Raw genomic sequence first — 23,807 nt, forward strand, 5'->3', positions numbered from 1 at the left:
AGTCTAGGAGACTAAATCCTTGCAGCAAGTGCTGAGGGTGGGAGTAACAGTGCAAATAGAGAACTGGCATGGCATGGGAATGCCAACCAGTTTCTAAATCATTAACTTCTTTGTCATCAGCTTGCTAGCTCTGTGTTGAAAAGACCCAGTAGGCAAAGACAGTGAAGTCAGCCTTCTGGTCACTGGGAGGAAGCTGCAAACCTTTAATGTTTAAATTCAACCAGTAGTTTCTCTCTCCACTAGCCCCACAGTCCAGGAAATAGGAATTGCGGGATTAATCAGTTATGTCAGCAATTCTCTTCTTCATGTGGAAAGGACAGCAAAGCACCTGGCACCTCTCTTTGCAGTCTGATGCTACCAGCAGGGGAGGAAGTTGTGGCGGAGAGTCACTGGAAAAATTGTTCTCAGATGCATGTGCATATCTTAGACTTACCCATCGACATTAAGATGTACAGGGCACCTGTACACAGAGCTAAGAGCTCTGAAACTCCTCTGGCAGACATTTAACTGAGCGACTTTCAGTCCTTGCGCTGTATCAAAAGCACCTAATTAAACATGATAAAAAGAACTTGATCTAGGACTGAAATGATGAGCTATAGGAAGAGGCAGCGTAGTGTGCTTTATCACAGGAAAGATATTTACTTTTAAAAACTTGCCAGCTTAAGCTGAGTAAGATAAATAAGGCATTTACAGGTGAAGGAGCCTTAGTTTAAGGAAGACAAAGGGCAGGACATTAATAGATGTACTAAACAGCCAATAAATTAATCTTTAATTTATAAAAGTGCTGTGTACCTGAACATTATCACTGAGTTGGCTGGCCTGAGAGAAACTCTGAGCAACTGAAGCATATCACAGAGAAGTAACCCTAAAAGATTCATATAAGGAGATACTCTAAAAATCACAGCTTAGGCAATTTAGCACGTCTTTTGCCAGGTGATCATATGGCACTGAATGCATTCTTGAAATTTCAAGTACATACTTAGAAACTCTATTCAATTGAGGATAAGTGCTTTCTTGGGTAATCCAATACTGAGATACAAGATTAAAAACAAGAGTATTCCCAACATTTAAAACTTAACATTACAAGGCTATATCTGGGTGGATTTTTCATTTTGGGTTTTTGCAGGTTCCCGTAAAATGGAATTTAAGGGAAGTTCCTGGCATGAATCCTGTTTCGTTTGTCAGTATTGCCGGCAACCATTGGGAACAAAACCATTGATCACCAAAGACAATGAGAATTACTGCGTGCCCTGTTTTGAGAAGCAATTTGCTCACCATTGCTACTCTTGCAAAAAGGTAATGAAACATACAATGAAAAAATTGCCCTAATGAGGCAACATTGTTCATGGGGGAAGTGGCTGGATCATGTAAAATGTCTGGTGAACTAAAAGTAAGAGCAGAGTCTTCCTTTTGGCATCTGACACTGAAAGCCAACTGCGACAGTGTCTGCTGTCCCCTCTAGTTAATATTAATCTAAGCCTGATTATATTTGAAATAAACTTATTGACCAAAACAAATACTTTGGGGTTCTTTTGTTGTTGATTGTGATTTTTAACAAAGGTTGAGTTTTTCACTGAAAGTTACGTAAAAGCCTTCTTTCCTGATAATCTCTGATTTTGCCTTGATAAACATGCATCCCTTTCCAACATTTTGCAGATATATTCACATGCATAATAAGCCACCTAAGCTAAGCAAAGCATTCACAGTCTTGCCTGTTTTTTTCTTGAAATATATCAGGCAATAATCAGACTAAGTAATATTCAATTATGATAATACTAGTCAAGAGTCTCACTGTTTCAATACATGATGCTTCCCCTGTAGGTACCAGAAAGCTTGATTTCAAATTACTTTTTCTTTTTTCCCCCAAATACAAATAAATCAATTCATCCCTCCCTCAATTTCTCGTGTTTTAGAATTGTCTCTGGTTGATGAAAACACTCAAAGTATCACACTATTCTAGTGTGATACTGTTCTCTAGGGAAATGTTTTAATCTGCTTTTTATGGTAGAATTTAACTTATTTTTTAGTACCTTTATCACTCTGGAAGCAAGCATGATTTTTTTTTTTTTCATTTAATGAAATAAGTTATAATTTCTGTAGTTATTTAACATTTATCTGTAAACCTCTACCTCTAACAAAAGTTTTTAATTTAAGAAAAATCTGCTGCCTGTTTTTTTCTTCAGTAGTTAAACTTTAGAAAGTACTTTTATATATTCCCATGTCTCTACATCTAGCCTCTAATTTGCATTAAATGATCACATGGCAGATATAGTATTTCTGCTCTATGTTTATTAGAGGCATTGAGGTTAGCAGCACTTATGTGAAATAATCAGGATTTGCTTCTTAAAAATTCTAGGGATGCAAAGAGGGCCCCTACATAATAGCTAAAATAATTTTACTACTTAAACTTGCATCAGTTTCCATAAACAAAAATTGAGACCAAAGAGATTAAATTGTCAAACTGGAGTCTTGAATTTTGTGCCAGAGATATTGAGATTTTAATGGAAAAGCAAATGAGAGTTAGTAGTAGCCCAATACTGGAATGCTAAGGGGATCAGGAACTACTTAATTTTTTTAATTGCCTGACATCACCCAGTATTATTCTTTATTTCCTTGAAACTGTATTCCCCAGGGAAATTTGATGGTGCCACTATTTTTACTTAATAAGTTTCTCCAACTTTTTCTCCTCCTTTTCTAACTGTATTCATCCATTTGTTCACTGTCGTGCATGTGACTTGACTGTAGAAACACTATCTTACAGTTCATCTTTATCTCTGCAGAAATTTCTCTGCACAGTCTCTCACAGCTTCTGTGAAACCAGCTCTTTACCACACAAATGGAAGCGATAGAGCAACTGGAAATTTCCCTCTTCAGAAATAACCAGTAGAGAGCTATGAGTTGCAGGGAATGAGAAGTTTGATGACACTGATAAACACCATTTTTTCTTCTGACAGTGTAGATCTCCTTTCTGTCTCACTTCTGCTTCTTTACTGTCTTTCTTCCTACTTAAAATACTGTTTCAGTGGTGAGACAGCAAAATGCCAGTTCCAGTTGGACATTAGCCATAATTTCAGCATGGATTTTCTCATCCACTGTCCATCACTGAGAATTTGTCTTCTGAGAGCATGCCTGATGCTAAGCTTTTTTCCACATGTATAGTAGAAAAAATTTCATAAGAAACTAACCTGTTTATTACAAACCATGAGGTTATCCTGTGAGAGAAAATTGAGAATAACAAACCAGTGGCATGTTCAGCTCAACTGCAGTTAGCCGGTTTGATGTTCCAGATGAAAAACAGTTGACGTGACCACACTCTCTTCTCTTGTGCATATGGGAAGAGAGGGAAAAAGTGGAAGGACTTATCAAGGATTAGATAATCCTTCATGTTCACACCTTTGTTTCATTGCTCTGTCCTTGTTTGTCAATGCATTAGGTAATAACTTCTGGGGGAGTGACCTACGATGACCAGCCTTGGCATAAAGAATGCTTTGTGTGTGCTGGGTGTACAACCCAGCTGTCTGGACAAAGGTTTATTTCCAAAGACGAGTATCCATACTGTGTAGACTGTTTCAGCAAATTGTATGCCAAGAAGTGTGCTGCTTGCAAAAAACCTATTACAGGTGAGTCTCATCTTACAAAGGGGACTAGACACTGATGAGTCATCAGTCTCCTCTCAAAGCAGACCTTTACTTTAGAAAACAGCATTAAAAATAGTCCCATCATAATGAAAGACTGAAGGAGTTAACTACTAGAGAGACACTCTCTCCATCACATGTAACATAGCTTGTTAGGACATGCTGATCACATGTGTTCCCTAACTGCTGAGGAGTTGTTTTTATGTGCCGAAATGTTCCTCCATTGTTTGATTTAGTACTTTCTGCACTATAATTCATGCTTAAGAATAAAGGAAAAGGCACTTTTTGACTCTTCCCATGACAGTACACACAAGTCCCTTGTGTCTGTAATTTCTTCAGCTTTGTTTTTAAATGCAAATGTGATCAAACTGGACATGAATTAACTGCCTGCTGGTAAGGCACACCTGTCCAATTAGAAAGCTTGCCAAATGCAACAAAGCTCTATTGCATGCATCCTTGTGTACTTAGATGATTTATAATTAGACATATATGTCATTAGTCTATGATAGCTGAAGTTTTCCGAGAGCATTTGCTGGTGTTCTGCATTGTAATTCTATTATGTGTGGACTCAGCTGTTGAAAAGTACTGCCTGATTGTTACAGGTGCATGCTGCATGTGTAAGTGGACAAAGAAAATTATGAATACCCAATCAAATGGGCATGGTTTTACAAAAAAACCCAAAACAAATAAAAAAACTCCAAAACAAACAAACAAAAAAAACCAACAATACTTTATTTCAAATACTCATGCTAGGAACTCCATGATCTGGTAATTTCCAAAAGACTCCATCTTGAAGAAACTTAGGTGGAAACAATTAAGTTTCACTCAGCATTCTATAGAAACTATATGTATCAACACATTGCAAACAATTTTCATGAGAGTTTGTTGGAAAGATCAGCAAACCTGAATGGACATTCTGATAAACCCATTCTGTTCAGAGTTCATAACCGGATATGAAAACAAGCTAGTGACTTGTGGCTTTGCTTAAAATATTTCTCACTGTATTTAATGATAAAGTTTTTTTCAATTCAGCCAACAAAAGACATTTCAGACTATGGATTTCTATTTGTTTGTTTGTTTGCTATATGAATGACAACCTGATCACACATCAGAAAACAATCTGTCGTGTTTCTGAACTATGTCCAGAAATACTGGATTCACACCTTCTTTCTCATAATCTCTTTCAGCTCTCGGAGGTGCCAAATTTATCTCATTTGAAGAGCGCCAGTGGCATGGAGAGTGCTTTAAATGCGCAAAATGCTCTGTCTCGCTGGTGGGCCAGGGATTCCTCACTCGGCAGGATGATGTCCTTTGTCATGAATGTGGCTCTGCTTTATAGTTCTGTGGAGAGCTCTACAGCTGCATTATTCTCGCTCTGTAACGATGTACTTCATTACTCTGCAGTAAGAAAACCATATAAAAGGTATAACACTTATTTAGTCATTCAAGTAACTTTCCAACAGCAGTTTAATTCTATCATAGCTCTCAACTGCTTATAAAAGAATTTAAACAGCCCCATACTGGTTAAGAAAATAATGCAGAAAAGATTTGTATATATTTTAAATCTAACTGCAGTGTGTTTCTCCTTGTAACACAGTGCACTCTGCTGTTAGAAGCTTAAAAATTTACATTTCGTCTCCCATGAACCAAGGCAGATGATTGTGAAAAGTCTATATGGCATATGACTAATGATGAGGCATCAGCACTGTTTCGCAGATGCAGACATTGGTGTGGAAAGCTGGGCATGTGCATTTTTCTATTGGAGCATAATATTGATGAGGACAACTTGTAAATATCAACTCCCTCCATACTTTGGGCAAAAAAGCTGCTGACAAACCAGGCAGAAAGTGGGAGGAGGGAGTACTTCTACACAGAGGGCCACCGAGTCAGAGAGGCCCATCCCAGGGCCAGATAAAAGGAAAAAGGGTGATTTTCCTCTCCTTACTGAGATTGCTCCTCAGAAACAGTCTTTAGTCACCCAAAAAACTTCATGACAAGTCCTTTCCCAAAATTGGTTAATTGTACTTAATTTTTCAGGCATAACCACTTTAGAACATAAATAAACCCACATTTTGAACTACTGTAAGAGGTAAGGATTGGCCAAGATTGGATAGTGCTGATGTACACTTTCCCATAGCTAATATGCCTTAAGACTCTTGTCTCCTTTGTCCTCACTAGACCTTCAAATACATGCATAAAATATATATTTTTATTAGTAGACACAAGAGCCAACTCATACTTGTCCCTTTAACCTTGTACTTTTCCTCCCCTCAAAACCTGTTTGCCAGCAATCAAAGCACTGTTAATGGTCTTAGCATTTACACCCTGCTAGGTCCTTTATTCACAGTCTATCCCTTTTCATGTAAATGCCTGCTTGTCTATAGCAGGCTATAAGCTCTTCAGAACCAATATCCAAATCATTTTGCCATGTGCCACATGCATTTGCCAATATTATGTCAAGAATTGGTAATATTGCAAGCTAGGCAGTCCTGGTTTGTAGCACAAGGTGTTAGTTTCTAGGTGGCTGGCTTTGAGAAGGTTATATCTGCTTGCTGAGCTTCAGCACTCAAGTGTCTATTATTAAAGGTGATCTAGAGCTGAGTTACAAGCACTTCTCTCCTTCCTTCTTCCATATTGTAAGTTACAGTGGCCTGATTCATGTTTCAGTGTCTGTACTGGGCCGTTGTGAATGGTGCAGTGATATTAAGAATGTCAGATCCTGCACTGCTCAGCTCTATGTAGTCTTCATCTCGCAGGTCTTTAAGTCATACATTCTTCTTTAGACTCTGACCTTAAGTGCATAGAGTTATTTGTTTGACTTCAGTGGGCTTTATTCATACTGAAGACAGCCATTACTTTAGGTAGAAAAGTGGGGAGGAAAAAAAAAAGAATATGTGTGCATAGCTAAGCCAGAGCTGAAATGCAGTGGCATAAAATCAATATGGATAATGACTGACCAACAAGTGCATACCAGTCTGTTTTCCAGTCAATAAAATATTGATCTTTTGCTCTATGTGGTGTTCATTTTTGGTTTTCAGTTTCTTCTTTCTTGGCAGCTTTTATTGCAGTCTAGAGTTTGATTACTTTATGCCTTTTCATTTTATCCCATCTGCTTCCTATTCTATTTTCACATTTCACATGGCTGATGATACAGGTTTTTGATAAGACTTGGATTCCAATAAATAGAAATATGTTTCATTGCCTTAAATATATGTATACACACACATATAGCGGTTCACAGTTATGTATGATGCTCTAAAAATGAGTTATCAGAAATTAGCGCATTAGTCAATGTTAATTGTCTTAAATTTTTAAATTAAAATTATGAATCACCAGATGCAGGCTTGTCTGTGGGGTGTACCTTTTGTTTGTGTTATGTGAAATAGCATTCAGCAAATTGCAAGAATGTGGTTTGGGCCCTTTATTCAGTCTTGTCTGAGCAATCTTCCAGCTTAATTACAAACTGACGTAAGAATTATGAGGCAGTCCTAAGACATGACAGAGTCACAGGTCAGACACTCTGATGATGATAATCCCAATCTTCCAGCCTTAACATTTGGGAAAATGAAATTCTTCTCTGACTCATCAACTAATTATATTTTTAGAAATACCAACTGAATTATTTATTTCTCCTGCAGTAAATACACTACAGTCAAATCTGAAACTGAGCATTTTCACTTCAGAGTAATAATAAGAAATTAATGTGATTGCTATAAACAGTCTGAATAAAAGTTATATTAGATATCAGATTGATATTTCCTAGACTCTATCACCAGCTACCAATGCCTAAACATAAATACAGTAATACTCTTGTGGTGGGTTGACCCTGGCTGGACACCAGGTGTCCACCAAAGCTGTTCTATCACTCCCCTCCTCAGCTGGACAGGGGAGAGAAAACATAACAAAAGGCTCCTGGGTCAAGATAAGGACAGGGAGACATCACTCACCAATTACCGTCATGGGCAAAACAGACTTGTGGAAAAATTAGTTTAATTTATTACTAATCAAATCAGAGTAGGGTAATGAGAAATAAAACCAAATCTTAAAAAACACCTCCTCCCCACCGCCCCCCACTCCCCTCCTTCTTCCCAGGCTTAACTTCACTCCCGATTTTCTCTACCTCCTCCCACCCAGCAGTGCAGGGGGACAAGGAGTGGGGGTTGCAGTCAGTTCATCACACGCTGTCTCTGCCGCTCCTTCCTCCTCAGGGGCAGGACTGTTCACTCTCTTCCCCTGCTCCAGCGTGGGGTCCCTCCCACAGGAGACAGTCCTCCACGAACTTCTCCAGTGTGGGTCCTTTCCACAGGCTGCAGTCCTTCAGGCCCAGACTGCTCCAGCGTGGGTCCCCCACGGGGTCACAAGTCCTGCCAGAAAACCTGCTCCAGTGTGGGCTCCTCTCTCCACAGGGGCACAGGTCCTGCCAGAAGCCTTCTCCAGCACGGGCTTCCCACAGGGTCACAGCCTCCTTCAGGCACCCACCTGCTCCGGCGTGGGGTCCTCCAGGGGCTGCAGGTGGAGATCTGCTCCCCCGTGGACCTCCCTGGGCTGCAGGGGGACAGCCTGCCTCACCATGGTCTTCCCCACGGGCTGCAGGGGAATCTCTGCTCCGGCGCCTGGAGCACCTCCTGCCCTCCTTCTGCACTGACCTGGGGGGCTGCAGGGATGGTGCTCTCATGTGTGCTCACTCCTCTCTCCGGCTGCACTTTCTGTTGCGCAGCAACTTTTTCCCCTTCTTAAATCTGTTCTCCCAGAGGCACTACCACCATTGCTGATGGGCTCGGCCTTGGAGCCGGCTGGCATTGGCTCTGTCGGACATGGGGGAAGCTTCCAGCAGCTTCTCACAGAAGCCACCCCTGTAGCCCCCCCAGCTACCAAAACTTTGCCATGCAAACCCAATACAACTCTGCACAGTTTGGGTCACCTATGCTTATGTAGATGAAATCCAACTTGAATAGGTGCAGAGAAGGGCTGCAAGAAGGAACAGTGTGTCTCTGTGGAGGACTGTAGATCATGGAGGGCCTTAGATGTCTACTATAAGCCAAGAACCAACATTTAGTTCAAGAACAAAGGCAAGTAAACTCCTCAGGACTGGAAATCAGAAATTAGAAGGCTGCTGCTGCTGTTCCTGAGCAGCGATGCTCCAGGAGAGCCTCTTTCCAGAACCATGAGGGGAACAGCTATGCGGTCAGTTTTAAAGTGATGCTTCATGAGTGTGTTAAATGGTGTATATAACGTGATTGCCTGGGATAGCAAAGCACTGGGCAAAATGAACCAGATGGTCAGCTTCAGTCTTTGTTGCTAACATTTGATTTACTGCAGGATGATCAGGGTATAGACTCCAGTGCAATTCAATTTTCTTTAATAAACTTCAGAGGATGGAGGTTTGAGAGATTTATTTTTAAGTCAATTTTTTTTAACATCATGTGCTTTTCTTTAACATTGTACTGTTTTATTTTAAAATATATCTAGTTCTTTCCTGTGGCTTAGCTGCCCAGCTCTAAGGTAATCACCTTCTTTTGTTATGGTCAAGCTCAATTATTCTAAGGTGCAGTGATGTCTCTAATGCCCTAATCACCTCTCCGCTGTACTCATAGTTATCCCAGGAGAATGGGAGGGAGACTGCCATTTGGGACTAACTTCTGAAGAATGAAGTAGATACCCTATTACCTCCCTCAGTGCTTAAGGCTAAACTTTAAATTCTTCGACCACCGCCTAATTGCCAGAGAACTCCCAGAGACAACATTCTTAGAATACAAAGACAAGCCCTGCAGTATTGTTACCAAGTGACCCTTCTCTACCCATATTTCTGAATGTCACATTTTTCACTCTGAGACAAGTTCATATAGTGAGAGCAAGATATCAGCCTTTTCCTGGACTACTACTTTTAAAATCCAGGCATGTTTTCAGTTGATGTTGTAGCAGGCAACACAGAGCAGCGGTAACACTGGAACCCAGGATCACTTCCCTGCATTTCACAGACGGAGGCACCTGCTCTAGACTCATGACTTATGTCTAGGATGAAACCTAGAAACACCCTCCATTCTCGCTCATTGTCCCGTGCTTTTCTGGAAAGAAAATCTGTGAGTCTAGGCGGGGAAGAGCTAGAATATAGTCTGGCCATATCAGTGAAGTGGGCATCACGTCACAGTGTAGTTTTTCTGCAGTATCTCAGCATGTGTAAGTTCAACTGTTTCTTGTACTCTACACATGGATATTGTCCCAGGCTTTCCTCATGGTAAGAGTAGCCCAGTGTAATCACAGGAGCATTAGGAGGGGAGTGGTAAGGTTTTACAAGGCCTTCTGGACCTGTGGTTTCAAACACTTCACAGGCCCCACCATGAGAGGGGAGGTGCCTGTTTATACCCCACTGACTTGACCAGCCATTTCAGCACCTGGTCAAAGTTTTTATGAATCTCACTTGTTCTAATAGAATGGATGTAGAGCAGTGTATTGTATTTTAGGAAGCCAAGTGAAAACACAGTGACATTTATACAATGACAGATACCAATAGCTGAAGGAAAGTAATGTGAAATGACCGCCTAAGTGGAAGCTGGGAGATCATTTCTGTAAACAAAAAAGTTGGATGGAATTCAAGCCTATAGCCAGAACAAACTTGTTTACCAATCAAGCAGGAATGCTGCAATAAATCCTCTACATTCTTGTTAATAATACCTCAAAGAAAATGTGTGTATGTGCATGCATGCTTGTTCACCCTCAAATTCCCAAAACTTGAATGGACTGAGTCACAGGAAACCTGGCAACTTAAACCAAAATACAAAGCAACTAGCATGGTTATAGACTACTATTTCCAAACAGAAGTTTCAGTTCATCATATTCAGAAGTACCAGGTACAAGTACTTTAATACAAAAAGAGGACAGGTAAGACCTTTGGAAGACAGATATGGCTGCACACAGGGTTGTAACACAGGGGTAGTAACCAACTGGCAATACATGGCTGCAGTGGAGGATCTAGAGATACCAGCTTTGGCCTGAATCATTAAGCTTTTATTAGCTTGTTAGGGAGAACTTTTGTCCAATAGTGTCCATTTAAGCATTTTTGTAGACTTTCATCCTGCATTTTTCACCCAAGTCCTTACTGGGGCTCCTTGAAGATGAGGCCAGGCAGGAGAATCTCTACAGCACAGTCACAAAGACATGCACAATGGCTAGCGAATATAGCGCATAAGAACCTGGATTTTCTCAGTGAAAACTAATTCAGTGTCAGAAGAACAACCATTGTACAGCATTACATCCAAGCTAATAAACCTTGTATCTGTCTTCGATATAATTCAGTATCTGGTTTTATCAACTTGTGCCTCTACTGTACATTTTTTACTGTCCTCTTGAGTAAGATATTCAAGACTGTAGGTGCTCACCTGATTCACTGCAGATTTTTTTTAGCCCTGACTGAATTACTAAATTACTGCATACAAGAAGCTGCACTACCACCACATCTCTGAAAAATGGGAGCCACGAGCCCCTTTCATGCATAGTCTGTGTAAGGCTCTGAGAACGAATCTCATTAAAACAACAAAGAAACACTTAGCTCCTGCCTGTAGCCTGGGCACAGACAGGAAGGTGACCACCAAAATACTCAGACAAGATCACTTACAGAGCAAGCAAAGGAGCATGGCCTCAGAGGTTTGAGGAACTGAGTCAAGCAGAAAACTACCTAGCAAAATCAAGAAACAATTGAGTAAGTTTTTGGGGTTTCAGATGTTTTATTCTGGTATCTCAGAGCTCTCCCAAGTTATTTGTTAGCTCTTGCCCAACACCTCACGTCCTAATCATCCTTAGGTGCATTCCCCTAATTTCCACTTGTGACCAGGAAAGCAGTTCTCTGCAAAAGGACTTCAGTCTGGCACAATGGCCAAGCCTCAGGAATCTCCTGGGTGACATTAAATAGAGGATTGGACCAGATGGAGGTAATGAAATCCAAACAGCCTCAGATAGTTGCTCACATTTGAACCCCAGTGCTCAGCTTGGAGTACTTTTATAGCAAAGACGTACCTCAGGTAGCCATATCCACATTGTTTCTGGATGAAGATCCTCATTGGACCATCTCTGTCTTCACCTTAGACTTTGGATTAGCTTTTGCTAGACTAATTATCAAGTAAATAAATAAATAAAATCTCTTCCATCTGAGCACAGCTTTTCTGGATTTAAAAAAAAACCAAACAAAAAAAAAACCCCAAAAAAACCCACCACAGTGCAAAATAATGTAAACAGTTTATCCAGTTCTGCTGAATTACATTTTTTGTTGTTCTTGTTTCCCTAAGGGAAAAAAAAAAGGACTACTTATTTCTTGAGAACAAGCTCCTTACTTATAAAAAAAGCAAATCAAGCCCTTAGTCAAACATTTTCATTGGAAGGACAGCAATCTGAGTAGAAATTTCTGGCTATGAAAGCAGATGTCCATAAAAGGCTTCTAATATGAGGAATAGGACTTACTTACCTCAAATAATAGAAAAATTGATAACAAGTCTGTAACAGAAATGGTAGCCTAGCATGTACTTTGTGAGCCTGTGACTGAGGACCAAGCTTGGGACATCAGTCTCCTGTTGGGGGCCAGTCTGTTCTCATACGGCCTTGGAGAAGTGACAAGTTGGGTGACCCTAACGTCACATTCCAATGTTTTTAAACATTTGGATTTCTTTAACCTTTAACTCTGGAATTTCCTGGCTTTCTCACAATAGCCATCTTATTCCTTATTAGCGTGATTCTTTTTTAATTGCTACAAAATCCTTATTGTAATCTTAACTCTTAACTTATTGGAAAGTAAATCCACCCTGACTGATTTGGGGGGGTGGAATATCTGTTATTGGTTACCGAGATCTTCTATTTAAATGCTTTGAGCTGAGCTCTGTGCCAAACTTTCTCAGGCCAGCTCCTGCTTTCCTCTTCCCCTTTTTCCTTTTCATCCCCAGAAGATTTCAGTCAAAACCATCTTACATTTCACAAAACAAAACACAGGAAAAAATAAAATGTTTGCCCTATACTAAAGAACCCTGAACTTTTTCTTTGAGGAGTTTAGGTGCTTCACGTGATTTTGGCTCAGGAACCTAATTGACAACAAAAAGGAAAACTTTCTCTCATGGAGATGTCTCCTGTCATCCCCACAAAAATCCACTTGTCCCAATCACATCTCTTCTGCATTGAAGAACTGCAGACACATTTCCCACAGGGCAAATGTGTGGTCCAGATATTACGTGCTCAGTGACAACCACTTGTAAGCATTTTAGGTTGGGTACATGTTTCAGTTCCTCAGCTGTAAAACAGAGATAACTCCACATCTTGGAGGAATCAAGTTAGATAATTGTGAAAACTGATCCATCTAAAGCACTGCCACAGCAGACTGCTGGTGACCAACCCGACGAGGCCAACCTCTGAGTAAAGCTCCCAATTCTGTCTTCAGAATAGCTTTCAGCATGGAGCCGCATAGCAAGCAGTGCTGAGAGTCCCAAATGTGGGGCAGTGCTCGCTGTGAGAGCACGATCCACGCTGCACGAATGATGGGGAAGGGGTTCCCTGGGAAAATAATCATTATGGGCTGCTTTGCTTAAAGTCTGTGCTACGCAGGAGAGGTAAGGGTGCCGCAGAGGCAGCTCTAATTCCAGTGTTTCCTCACCGGGATCAGAGACAAGCTCTGAAAAGTCTAACCCAAATTAGTCAGGATTAGTCACTTTTATTTTCGTTTAATATTTTTGGTAACCCGCCAAAGCCCACAAGGCTTTTCAAAAGAGGGCTTTAGCGGGATTTCTGCCCTCTGCCCATGCCAAGGAGGAAGCAGAGGGCTGGCTGTGGTGCCCAAGCAGCCCTTCCTGACAGCCCCCATTACACGGCACGGCACGGCACAGCAGCCTCCTGGTGTGCAGCCACCTCAGTGCAAACCTGATACCGACCACAAAACTTCATAAAACCTTACAGTTACACGAATCCGATCAAGTTTCCCTCACTTCTGAGGCAGGGATGTGCCCCGTGGACTCAGGCTCGCTATACGTTTAGAGTGCGCTGCCTCGGAAATGCAGTGATACTTATTCCTGGATTTATTAACGCTCATCTGCTCCTTCTGTTGACGTGCAGCTGTCAGGCACAGAGGTGGGAGGTGCACTGGACTCAGCTGCCCTTCCCCCTAAGCGACCCCCACTGATTTCCACAGAGCTGTTTCTGGAAGAGATATTTCCCATCAGAAAGCAACCGCAGGGCTGTTGACTACAGAGAAAAGACTCAGTCAGAACATAAGGCTGTGATGCCGCTCTTTATGGGCACCTAATTGGTTCTCATTACTGAAATTAAAGTCATTCTGTGACGAAAAGCAATGGCGAAGGGTGGAAATTCAGCTGCTACTACAGTCTAATAGTTAAACAAGAGTAACTTAGACCTGCCACAATTATTAAAGAGGAATTTAGGCTTAACAGGACTCCTGCCTTGCTTCCCTTTTGCCTGGAGGCTTAGGCAGTCTGCTGCATTCCTGGTACAGAAATAATTGTTGTTCTTTCATGGTAGGAAGGAAGCAAAGTCACATCCCTGTTCTGCCCTTCACACTTACTGGCTTACAGTGGGAGCATTCAGCAAGCTGGAGTTTGCACTCTGTACCAAACAGAACTCGCACCAAGGGAAGGTAGCTCGTAGGCACTTACTGTCTTACACCTCTTTTTTACTGCCTAAAACAAGAATATAGCATCTAGCAGAACAGCACATGCTTTTCTTTCAAGCGTGATATCTCAACTGACAGTTGGTGCAATGGTAAAGACTGCTAAATAGTCTGCCATCTGCAATGGATGTGATGAAAAAACATACCCCAGACACCAATGTTTGTTTCTAGCCACCTTATCTAGGTTTACAAAGTCTGTGTTGCACTACCTAAATTGCAAGGACCTCACTGTCCCAAGGAATCACAATAGGCTTCCTCTTAGGAGGCACAGAGAGGCTGCATGATGAAAAATCAGGATTCACAGCAGCCATTGGACTGAGTGGCAGAGTGTTTCAATTATCCAAAATTAAATACGGCTGGAAGGTTGCTGGAAGGTTATAGGCTAAGTCACACCATTCACTTCCAATTTATTAATGGCAAGAAAGGAACATGTCTTTCTCTGGGATTCAAAGCTGTGAAAGCTCTACCAAGCTCTACCAACTACTTCAAGCAAATACAGTCTTGACAGAAAGACATTTGTGCATTACCACACTTCCAGACGTGAGAGCTCAGCAGTGAGTGTGGTCACCAGGAATGTGAAAAACCTGGTGTCAACTCTCTTTATCCAATTGGGATTAAGGATTTAAACTTCCTCAAGAAAGTGTCCTATCCTGAGCACTGGTTATTTGTCCCTTCTGGAATCAAGTGCCACATTTCTTGCTGAAGAAATTTTCATATTACATAGTATATTTAAAAATTCATTGGTTCAAACATGTGAGAAGACCTCTATCATACATAGTCATGTTGCTCAGCTGGGAAATCTGGAGGATCCACTTCCAGCTGCAGCAGATGACAACAGTCACCGTGTGACTGTATCAACCAGACCCAAGAGTCAGACACAGATTTGTTGGGATGTAGCTTTTCCAGAGGAAAGGCTGCTTCTGCAGACATTTGTACAATAGGGGAAGGGCATTGTTAGCTTCTCTCCTCTCAAGACTGCACTATGGACATCATGGTACAGACTCAGCTGAAAGATCCCCTCCAAAAACAACGTAGAACCAGTTTCAGCATGGTGGTACACAGTCAAAGTTATTAATCAGTAATATTGGCTGTAATATTCTGAGCAATTCACATTATTTTCTCAGAACAGTAAACATGGGAAGCAAGAAATTTAGCTTATTCATAGATATTATAATAACATTATAATTTCAAACACTGGCCCTAGTGGCAACCGTCTCTCTCCTGAGGACCAATAGAGAAGTAGGTTTGCAGAGATGCTGCTGGACACCCAGAGGCTGGGACAATGACAAGCCAAGGGGTGGTGCGTCCCTTGATAGGGGTGGAAGTTTGTTGTGGTCTACCTCTGATCAAACGACCGGAGATCTCCTTTTGCACCATGTTCCCACAGGCACTCTGGAGGTGACAATTCATACATTTTTATCAGGGAAGGGGGAAACCTTTCAAACATACCTACTTTCTGCTTCTTGTTCTATATGGCCAGATGGGAATTTTAAAATTACATAGAATGGAAACAGTCAAGAATAACTCTCAATCCATCTGTTCGGGGAGGAGCTGCTGGGTTAAGAAGGATTACTTTTACTGTGTTGTATGATTGGATAAAATAGAAATAGACTGTCCTTAACAATACCCCTGGTGGGTACTAAGGTACATATACTGTATGAAAACTTCCCAAATACAAGGGTATGGTGTAAGCAACGAAAGAAGGGTGTATTAACAGAAAAATAAACCCAGTAGGAACTAACAGGATGAGTCAGAAAATAAATAGGTCTGTTGTAGCTAGCTCCAGCTTCATTTATCAGAATAATCCTTGTAAGTACCAAACCAAAAGCATATATGTAATTCCTCTGAATATCAAATATTAAACATGCAGACCATGTTCTAAGAGTGACAAGCATAGTAACAGAAAAGTGAAAGGGAGCAAATGAAATATAGGAAAATAACAGTAATGCATCAATCAGTATTAACAGCAAAACTTCCTTATATTAAAATGATGTAGCAGTTTAGTCATGGAAAGATGATGTTAAATCTAAAGACTTGCCACATGAATCAGTCAGGTATTAAAAGGACTAATCTTTGGCCAGGAAAAAAACGAAATAAATATCTAAAAAGCAAAGTCCTTTATCCTATATAAATATCCTATATTTCATTTTATTGTCTATTGTATTGTCACAACAGCCCCTGGGTGACAAGTTAATGCAATAAAATGCTGTACCAATTTTAAATGCATTTTTCCCTATAAATCATTGATATATTTTCAGCAGACTTAATATTTGCATCACTTAGGCCACATATAGTGGAGTTTGTGTAGATGCCTATCATTATAATCCAGCCTAGCTAAGATTATTTTCACTTGATGAAAACATTTTGTGTTACCACACAGATTTCCTTATCTTGTTAACTGGAGAGATAGGTAACTGTGTGTGTGCATTTATTTCTCACACGTCCCATAGCCTTCATAAACAAAGAAGGGAGTTTTCTTTATTCCAGTGGATCTACAGAAAGCAAGTCCTTCAGGTTTTTTTAGTCCTGTGCCCAGCAGAAATAGGACAAAATTTTAAAGAGGGTTTGGCTACCCTACCTTGTGGCCACACTTACAGTTACAAACTCAGTCCTCAACGATATGGAAAAAGTCAGGAGAGTTGGTTTTGAACCCGCACAATTTAGAAGAACTGGCTTCTTCGTTCACATAGAGAAGATCTCAGCCAGACAGCAATGAGCCTGTCTTACCTCACTACACGCAGGTATGGCTCGTCAGGATGCAAGCAGTTTGCACAGCTTCTCTGCAGTTATACAGCATACAGAGAAGCGTGAAAGTTAGCAGGACAGCTAAGCGAGCAAGACTAATTTTAACCCACCAGGTCGCAATCCATCCTCTACTGTGTTCAAATGAGTCTATGATAACTTATCTACCACTGAAGTTACAGGCGCAGCCTGTCACACAGTGTGCGTCAGCCACATGAGATGGCTCAGAGACAAGCACACCCACCTCGACCTGGTCATACAAAGCTCGCACAGCAGCCCACCGCTGTCCTGCACATCAAGCTGGTGCTGAACAAGCCTTCCAGAGTGCATTCTCCAGTGAACTCAAAAACCTGTTTTGTCAGGTCACGAAAGAGAGGTGGCAGCTCTGACAGGTTTAATGGAAAACCAGAGCAAGTGGCTTTTACGCTCTTCGCATCAGCCCTCAGGAATGACCAGAAACTCACCTTTCAGCATGAAGAAGCAGAAATGCAGGTCATTTGCCATTATCCTTTACAAAGTCAAAACTCACTAAAGAAAGCTGTTGAAAGGATGATCTATTAGAGTTCGTTAAACATCACCTGCAGTGCAGCAGTTTTCTCTCCTACCACAGGAATCTGGTGTTCAGTCAGGTCAGCTATGGCACCTCTCACAAAGGGCTCTTCATAGAGCCCATCATTTACATCCAGACAACTGCAGCTAACTCTCATTAAGTTCATCAATAAGTTCATCAGAAAACATGTGCCACTTCTTGGAAACAAGAAGTATTCAATGTGACACACTTTTGCCATTTCTACATTTCTGGGGTTGAAAGTCATCTCTCTTGAAACAGAGCTGCTTAGTGTTGGTACATGTTACTTGACGGACAGCCTGTCAGAGAAAGTCTGTCACCCCAAGAGCACCTATAATCTCAGGACATTGCTAGTTACCTGAAGGTTTACTGCATGACATTGTGTGAAGGAGAAAAATGACAATATTTTTCTCATTTCCCTACCAAATGTCATGCAAGCCAATAATTCATCATAGATACCAATATTACTTGGCAAGTAACATTCACTATCTCTAGTGCCAAAATCAAATATAAAACCATCCTGAGCCAGGCACTCCTGCTTTGCATGGAGGTAAGCTCCTGCTAATACTGACTAAGAGTACATCTCCTCTTTGAGACTGAACCCTTACTGACAGTCTGTCAGCACACCTAAGCTCTGCTTGTGTGTTCTGCTTGGGCAGGAAAAAATACAGTTTGAGGCTGTCCTCACAAGCTGCAGACTTGTGGCCATGTCATGACGACTACTCAAGGTCAAGGGAAGTCTACATTAGGCCTGTCAGTACTGTCTAGCTGGCCTGGGCTTGCTTTTGAAGATCATCAGGAGCAAATGCTCATGAATCACTTTAACATCTGGGATGGGAGAGAGAATGCTCTATTAGGACCATCACAAGAGAGAAGATGGAGGCTTTTCTGACAATGATGCATTTAGAATTGGAGTTACGTTCATAAACACAATTCTTTAACTGGGCTTTTCCTTTTTTTCATATCTGAGACATTAGGCTTTTATTTTTAAATTCCAGAAGCACAAATCTTTATTTGATATTTGGCAGTTTTTCAGTACAGCACTTCACAGGGCTTTGGAAACATCAACCACATTTTAAAGGTACAGAATAGCAGCTAAATAAATTGATTGACATATTCATAGTCATGGGCAGTTGGGAAGAGGAGGGAAATGGGCATGTAGCTGCAATTCTTTACTCTATGGTCAAACAGAAGTCGTACCTTCATAAAAACCTCAGCAAGCAACACAAACAAAACCAAAACCTTTAGAAGCACAGTAGGAATAAGACAAAACAGAAAAATACAGTTCTCTTAACCATGTAGACACATTTTGAGACACTTACTACAACTGGTATTGCTTAACTTTGCTAATGACCTAGGTAACAGGAGAGAATGTACTCCCAGTGAGCTGTGGACCATACCAAATTGTAGGGAGTAGTAGCTCATATGCCAGAGGGCTGAGTTGCCATTCAGAGAGCCTATATGGGCTGGAGAAATGGGCCAACAGCAACTTCATGAAATTTAGCAATGGGAAATGCAGAATAGGCCAGAACAACCCCAGGCACCACTACAGGTTGGAGTCCAGACTGTGGCTTTGCAGAAAAAGACCTGGGGGTCCTGGTGGACAACAAGCTGGACATGAGCCAGGGAAGGAGGCCAACCACATCTTGGCCTGCATTAGGAAGACTATTACTAGCAGGTCAAGGATGTGATGTTTTCTCTCTCTTCAGCACTGGTGATACTGCATCCAGAGTACTGTGTCCAGTTTTGGACTTCCCAGTACAGGACAGACCTTGCTAACCTGGGGTGAGTTCAGCAGGCAGAGGGCCACCAAGTCAGGAGCTGGAGCGCTTGTACTGTGAGGAGAGGCTGGGGGAGCTGGGCTTGTTCAGCCTGGCAAAGGGACAGCCAGGAGAGCTCTCTGCTGCCCACGACCACCTAAAGGGAGGGTGTACAGGAGACAGGGACGGACTCAGAGCGCACGGTGACAGGATCAGAGGCAGTGGGCGTGTTGCAATGAGAGAGACTCAGGGTCCGTATAGGAATTTTGTTTGTTTGTTTACCATGAGGGTGGTCAAACCCCAGCACAGGCTTCCCCTGAGAGGCTGTGGAGCCTCCATCCCTGCAGGTGCTCAGAGCTCAACTGGACATGGCCCTGAGCAACCTAATCTACCTGGCCCCACTCTGAGCAGGGTGTTGGACTGGACAACTTCTGGAGAGCCCTTCCAACCAGCACAGCCTCCGCGTCTGTTAACAATCGCATGATCCTCACAGCACCCCTTTGAGGGAAAGGGGTGTGGATGTCATACCACAGGGGCTGAGGGAAACCACATGAAACACAATGGTGATGTATTTGGTACCGACAATTTCATGGTTGTTCTGAAGCAGTCACAAACGTGCAATTAATTAATTAATTCTAAGTGCAGAAAAGTGTACAACATTATAGAAGTAGCAACTGCAAAGGAGTTCAAGTCCTCCTACTAAAAACCTCATGTGAACTTTAATCATGCCTCCAAGAGGGAAAAAAAAGAAAAAAAGGCATGCAACATGGTAACAGGACATGCACCCCAACTCAAATGACTGGTAAGTTTCAAATTTCTTCTACCCAATGATAACGCTGTTATATTCTCCTAGATAATATTCATGACACTACTGTAATTAGTCCTTATACCTAACCTCTCGACTCCAGTCATTTCAAAAGTTTTAAATTACAGCGAGTTATGAAACTTCCCAAATTAGATACAGTTATGTTACATTATTTTCTAAAAAGCCTGTACTTCCTAACAACCTGCTAATGTGTAGTCAGCAAGCTGCACTAAGACAAAGAGAACTTCAGTGGAAGACTTCCCTATTCACCACATACTGGGAGCATAAATTACTTTGTATAAGCTCTCCTTGCCTGGTTAAAAAGAGTACAAAAGGTGAAATCTCATTTAATATAAAACTGTTGGATAGAAGTTACAATGCTATATAAAACTTGTAAGGATTTGGGGGAGGTTATTGTTTTACTTTTGGGTCTTACACCACTGTGCAGCACAACTAATTACCCGATAATCTAGAAGTGCCAGCAGAATTTGCAATGATATATTTGTCCATATGTAACTGTAAATCATGCCCACAGCCAAAATCAACACAATTCATAAAAATTATTTCTTTTCCTTTGAAATTATGATATTGCTAACACATTCCAACCTGTTGCAAGAGCTTTCTTTTTCTAACCCTGCTCCTCAGAGGAATGTATCCTAAAAGGTGTTGGGGGGGGAAGTATTTATCTTTTCTAAACAGAGTTTTTAAGCAAGTCAAGGGGCAGGGGGAAGATTTTCGTGGCTGACTTACTGCACTGAACACACTTAACAACTCTGAAATAAACAAAAACAAGAGTCATCCTGCAATTCATCAGCTATGAAGTAACTCAGTAGTGCGCAGAGACAGCAGTCTGTGACCCTGACCAACCTCTACCCACACTTGCTATGGCATTGAGGAGATCTTTGCACAGTGAGATAGCACTCCTACATCTGTGTGGTGGAGCGAGAGATTCCTGCTGCTCTAGAGAGCTGTGCCTTGCTTCATTTGGCTGAGCAGAGGAGGAAGCCCAAGGTCTGGAAGAGGCCCACATCGGAGCATGAGTGTAGTCCCTAGAAAGGAAGATGGTCGAAACAGCATGGAAAAACTTCAACCCCTTCCCTCTACACAAAGAGAAAAATGGTAGTATCACATAATGGAATGAATAGTCTAAGAGAGAAAGAATGGAAGAAAATGTTTCAGAAGTAACAATGGGATAGAGACCTGCAACCCAAGCCTAAAATATTGATTGGAAAAGACATTTCCTAGGTACAAAACAAATAATAATTTCATGGAATTATCTCATTCTTTCAAAAAGAACAGGAAAAAAATTCCACAAAACTCATCCCTGCTTCCTACCAACATTCCCTCAAATCCATCTAAAAGAAGAAAATACATTAAGCCCTCCCAACAGCAGAGTTTGCCATGGAGAGGAGAGGAGAGCAGAGCAGAGCTCACTCCCAACAGAAGTGGTCAGGGACACTCAGCTACACCTGCATCCGCAGATGGCAGGGGATGCCGCTGAACAACTGCACCAACAGCTATTTCAAGACCAATGAAATTGTAGCTCCTTTCTTTTCCTTCTCCTTCTCCTCCTACTAGACAAGTTTCCTTTTTCTTTCTCTTTTCTGAAAAGTGGCAATAGCCATGTAAGTAGTAACACAGTTCAAGTACAAAGGACTTTACATGCTCAGAATTGGCAGCACAAAGTGGTCAGAGCTTAGATTGCTTCATCTCAGAGTTCGTATAATCTTAAAAGCTACTGAGACTCAGAAAAAAACCCCAACCTGTTAGATTAGATGTCCAGTTAAGCTCTTCTCTTCTCCCCCATTTGTTGATTTAGGATTTACCAGAATAGCAGGTGAAAGGGAAGGGAAGAATTAATTCACTTCTTTTGGTCAGCCAGACCAAGACAAACATGCTGTCACAGTACTGACGGTGGCAGTACACCATTAATCTAATCCTTAAGAAGTTTCAAAACTTTTTAGTAAATCTTTACTTATAAATAAACAAGGGCTACTGTATATGTTCCTAAAAAGAAAGTACAAGAACTAGGATTATTTTCTGTAGAGCATTCATCCAAACATCAACAAGAATTCATCATATTGATTGTAATATCCTGGTAATATTTATTTTCATTTCAAAACAGGGGGAAAATATTTAGTTTGCCTTTCATTTGTCCCAGACTACAACAAATGTTTTTTACACAGAAGTTCTGTGTGAAAGCATCGACAGATGAGGTTTGGGGTTTGAAGATATTATTGCCCCTCCACTTGAATGTCCATCTTTCTGCTTGTAGTTACCACAGCTAAGCTGAAAGCATCCTGGACAGAGTAGAGATTTGTTCTAAGAGACCATGCTGTGATCTGGGAGCATCAGTGGTTTTTGCTGGAAGAAGCACCAACACTGACCGTAGCCACCTTCCACCCAGACTGCAATGTTCTCCAGAACCTTCTTGTTATGTCCCCTACTGTGCCCCAAACTCACGTTACTGTAGGAAAGCTTTGACAAACTAATGCATGTTACACAACATTCCGCTTACAGACAGGATTAATCATTTCCTCCAGTAGCTCATTCCAGATACATCGCAGAGGCAGCAGCCTCCCACCATAGACATTTAATTTGGTCAGCTTGGGGCTGATTCGTTCATGAGAATCCATTGAGAAAGGCAGGAGTACATGACCCTCAACAAGCTGTGCACAACGCCCAGGTTTTGAGAAATGGCTTCTGTGTGGTCAACCCAGCCCAGCTGTGTGCTCAGTTTGCCAAACAGCCTGACTCTGACCCAGATTAATCATTGTACCTATGCTTTTGGTCATACACAAGAAGCGTGAACGTGCTAGCAGCTGTCTTATGACCCTCTTTTATAGATGGTATTAGACCTTTCAGGCTGACGCATTACTTTCCCATATTTTTTGAAATCTTTTTCTCCTATATATGTTTGTGAAGCTTGTCAGGTGCCGTTCAGTTCAAACATACATTTAAACTCACAGGGTTAAAAATGCTAGTGTACCTCTCGCCCCTAAACCAGACCATGAAAACTGCTTCCGTGCTGAACTTAATCTACAGTCTCTTGTCTCCAAAATACTTGCATGCATATATACGCATGCGCAATGTAGAGTTACTGCGTTTTCAAGAGCTGCTGCTGCAAAGCGAACTCAGTCAACATCATCTAAAACCATACTTGCACCCTTTAATAATATTAAAAATTTCCTTAACACCATTGATAAAGCTGAAGCTATGCTATTTGGTGCCCATTAATATGCACATTTCTTTCCTCATGGAAAGGACATTTCCTTATGGACACGTTTAAACTTTTCTCATTTATTTCTACTGATGTATAAGGGTTAGCCTTGTCTTTTCTCTGTACAGTGAAAATCTTACCCTGAATGGGACCTCAAGCTTGTATTCCAACATATTTAGAATAACCTTTCAGACAGTGATTCAGCAAGGCAATGTAACTTTCTGGATTTATTTGATCTGTATCTTCGAAGCAAACAGTTAAGCTGCCTGTCTCAGAAAGAAAATAAAGCACTTGAACTCTTGCCTTGGTCCTAATTTAGAGTTATGTTTGCATGTTTGTTTTAGCATCTTCTGGGAACATTCTGTCTCCTCAAGAGCTATTCTACCAACATAGAAACACAGTATGATTGAGGTTTTTTTCACA

The 23,807-nt window shown here is 41.3% G+C and overlaps 2 protein-coding genes across 4 annotated transcripts in view; one reads left to right on the plus strand and one right to left on the minus strand.

The window, feature by feature from the left end:
- The window catches only part of FHL5 (four and a half LIM domains 5), a 32,121-nt gene extending 25,199 nt beyond the window's left edge, over nt 1–6,922 (plus strand). For all 3 annotated transcript variants that reach the window (XM_069804898.1, XM_069804899.1, XM_069804900.1), the window contains exons 4-6: nt 1,127–1,296; nt 3,434–3,620; nt 4,823–6,922. In XM_069804898.1, the coding sequence (XP_069660999.1) occupies nt 1,127–1,296; nt 3,434–3,620; nt 4,823–4,974 (509 nt within the window). In that variant the 3' untranslated portion in view covers nt 4,975–6,922. The remainder of the gene's footprint in view (nt 1–1,126; nt 1,297–3,433; nt 3,621–4,822) is intronic.
- GPR63 (G protein-coupled receptor 63) overlaps nt 1–23,807 on the minus strand; it is a 377,175-nt gene that overhangs the window by 281,355 nt on the left and 72,013 nt on the right. The window lies entirely within an intron of this gene.

This window comes from Haliaeetus albicilla, chromosome 17, assembly GCF_947461875.1.
Source record: "Haliaeetus albicilla chromosome 17, bHalAlb1.1, whole genome shotgun sequence".
Classification (NCBI taxonomy): domain Eukaryota; kingdom Metazoa; phylum Chordata; class Aves; order Accipitriformes; family Accipitridae; genus Haliaeetus; species Haliaeetus albicilla.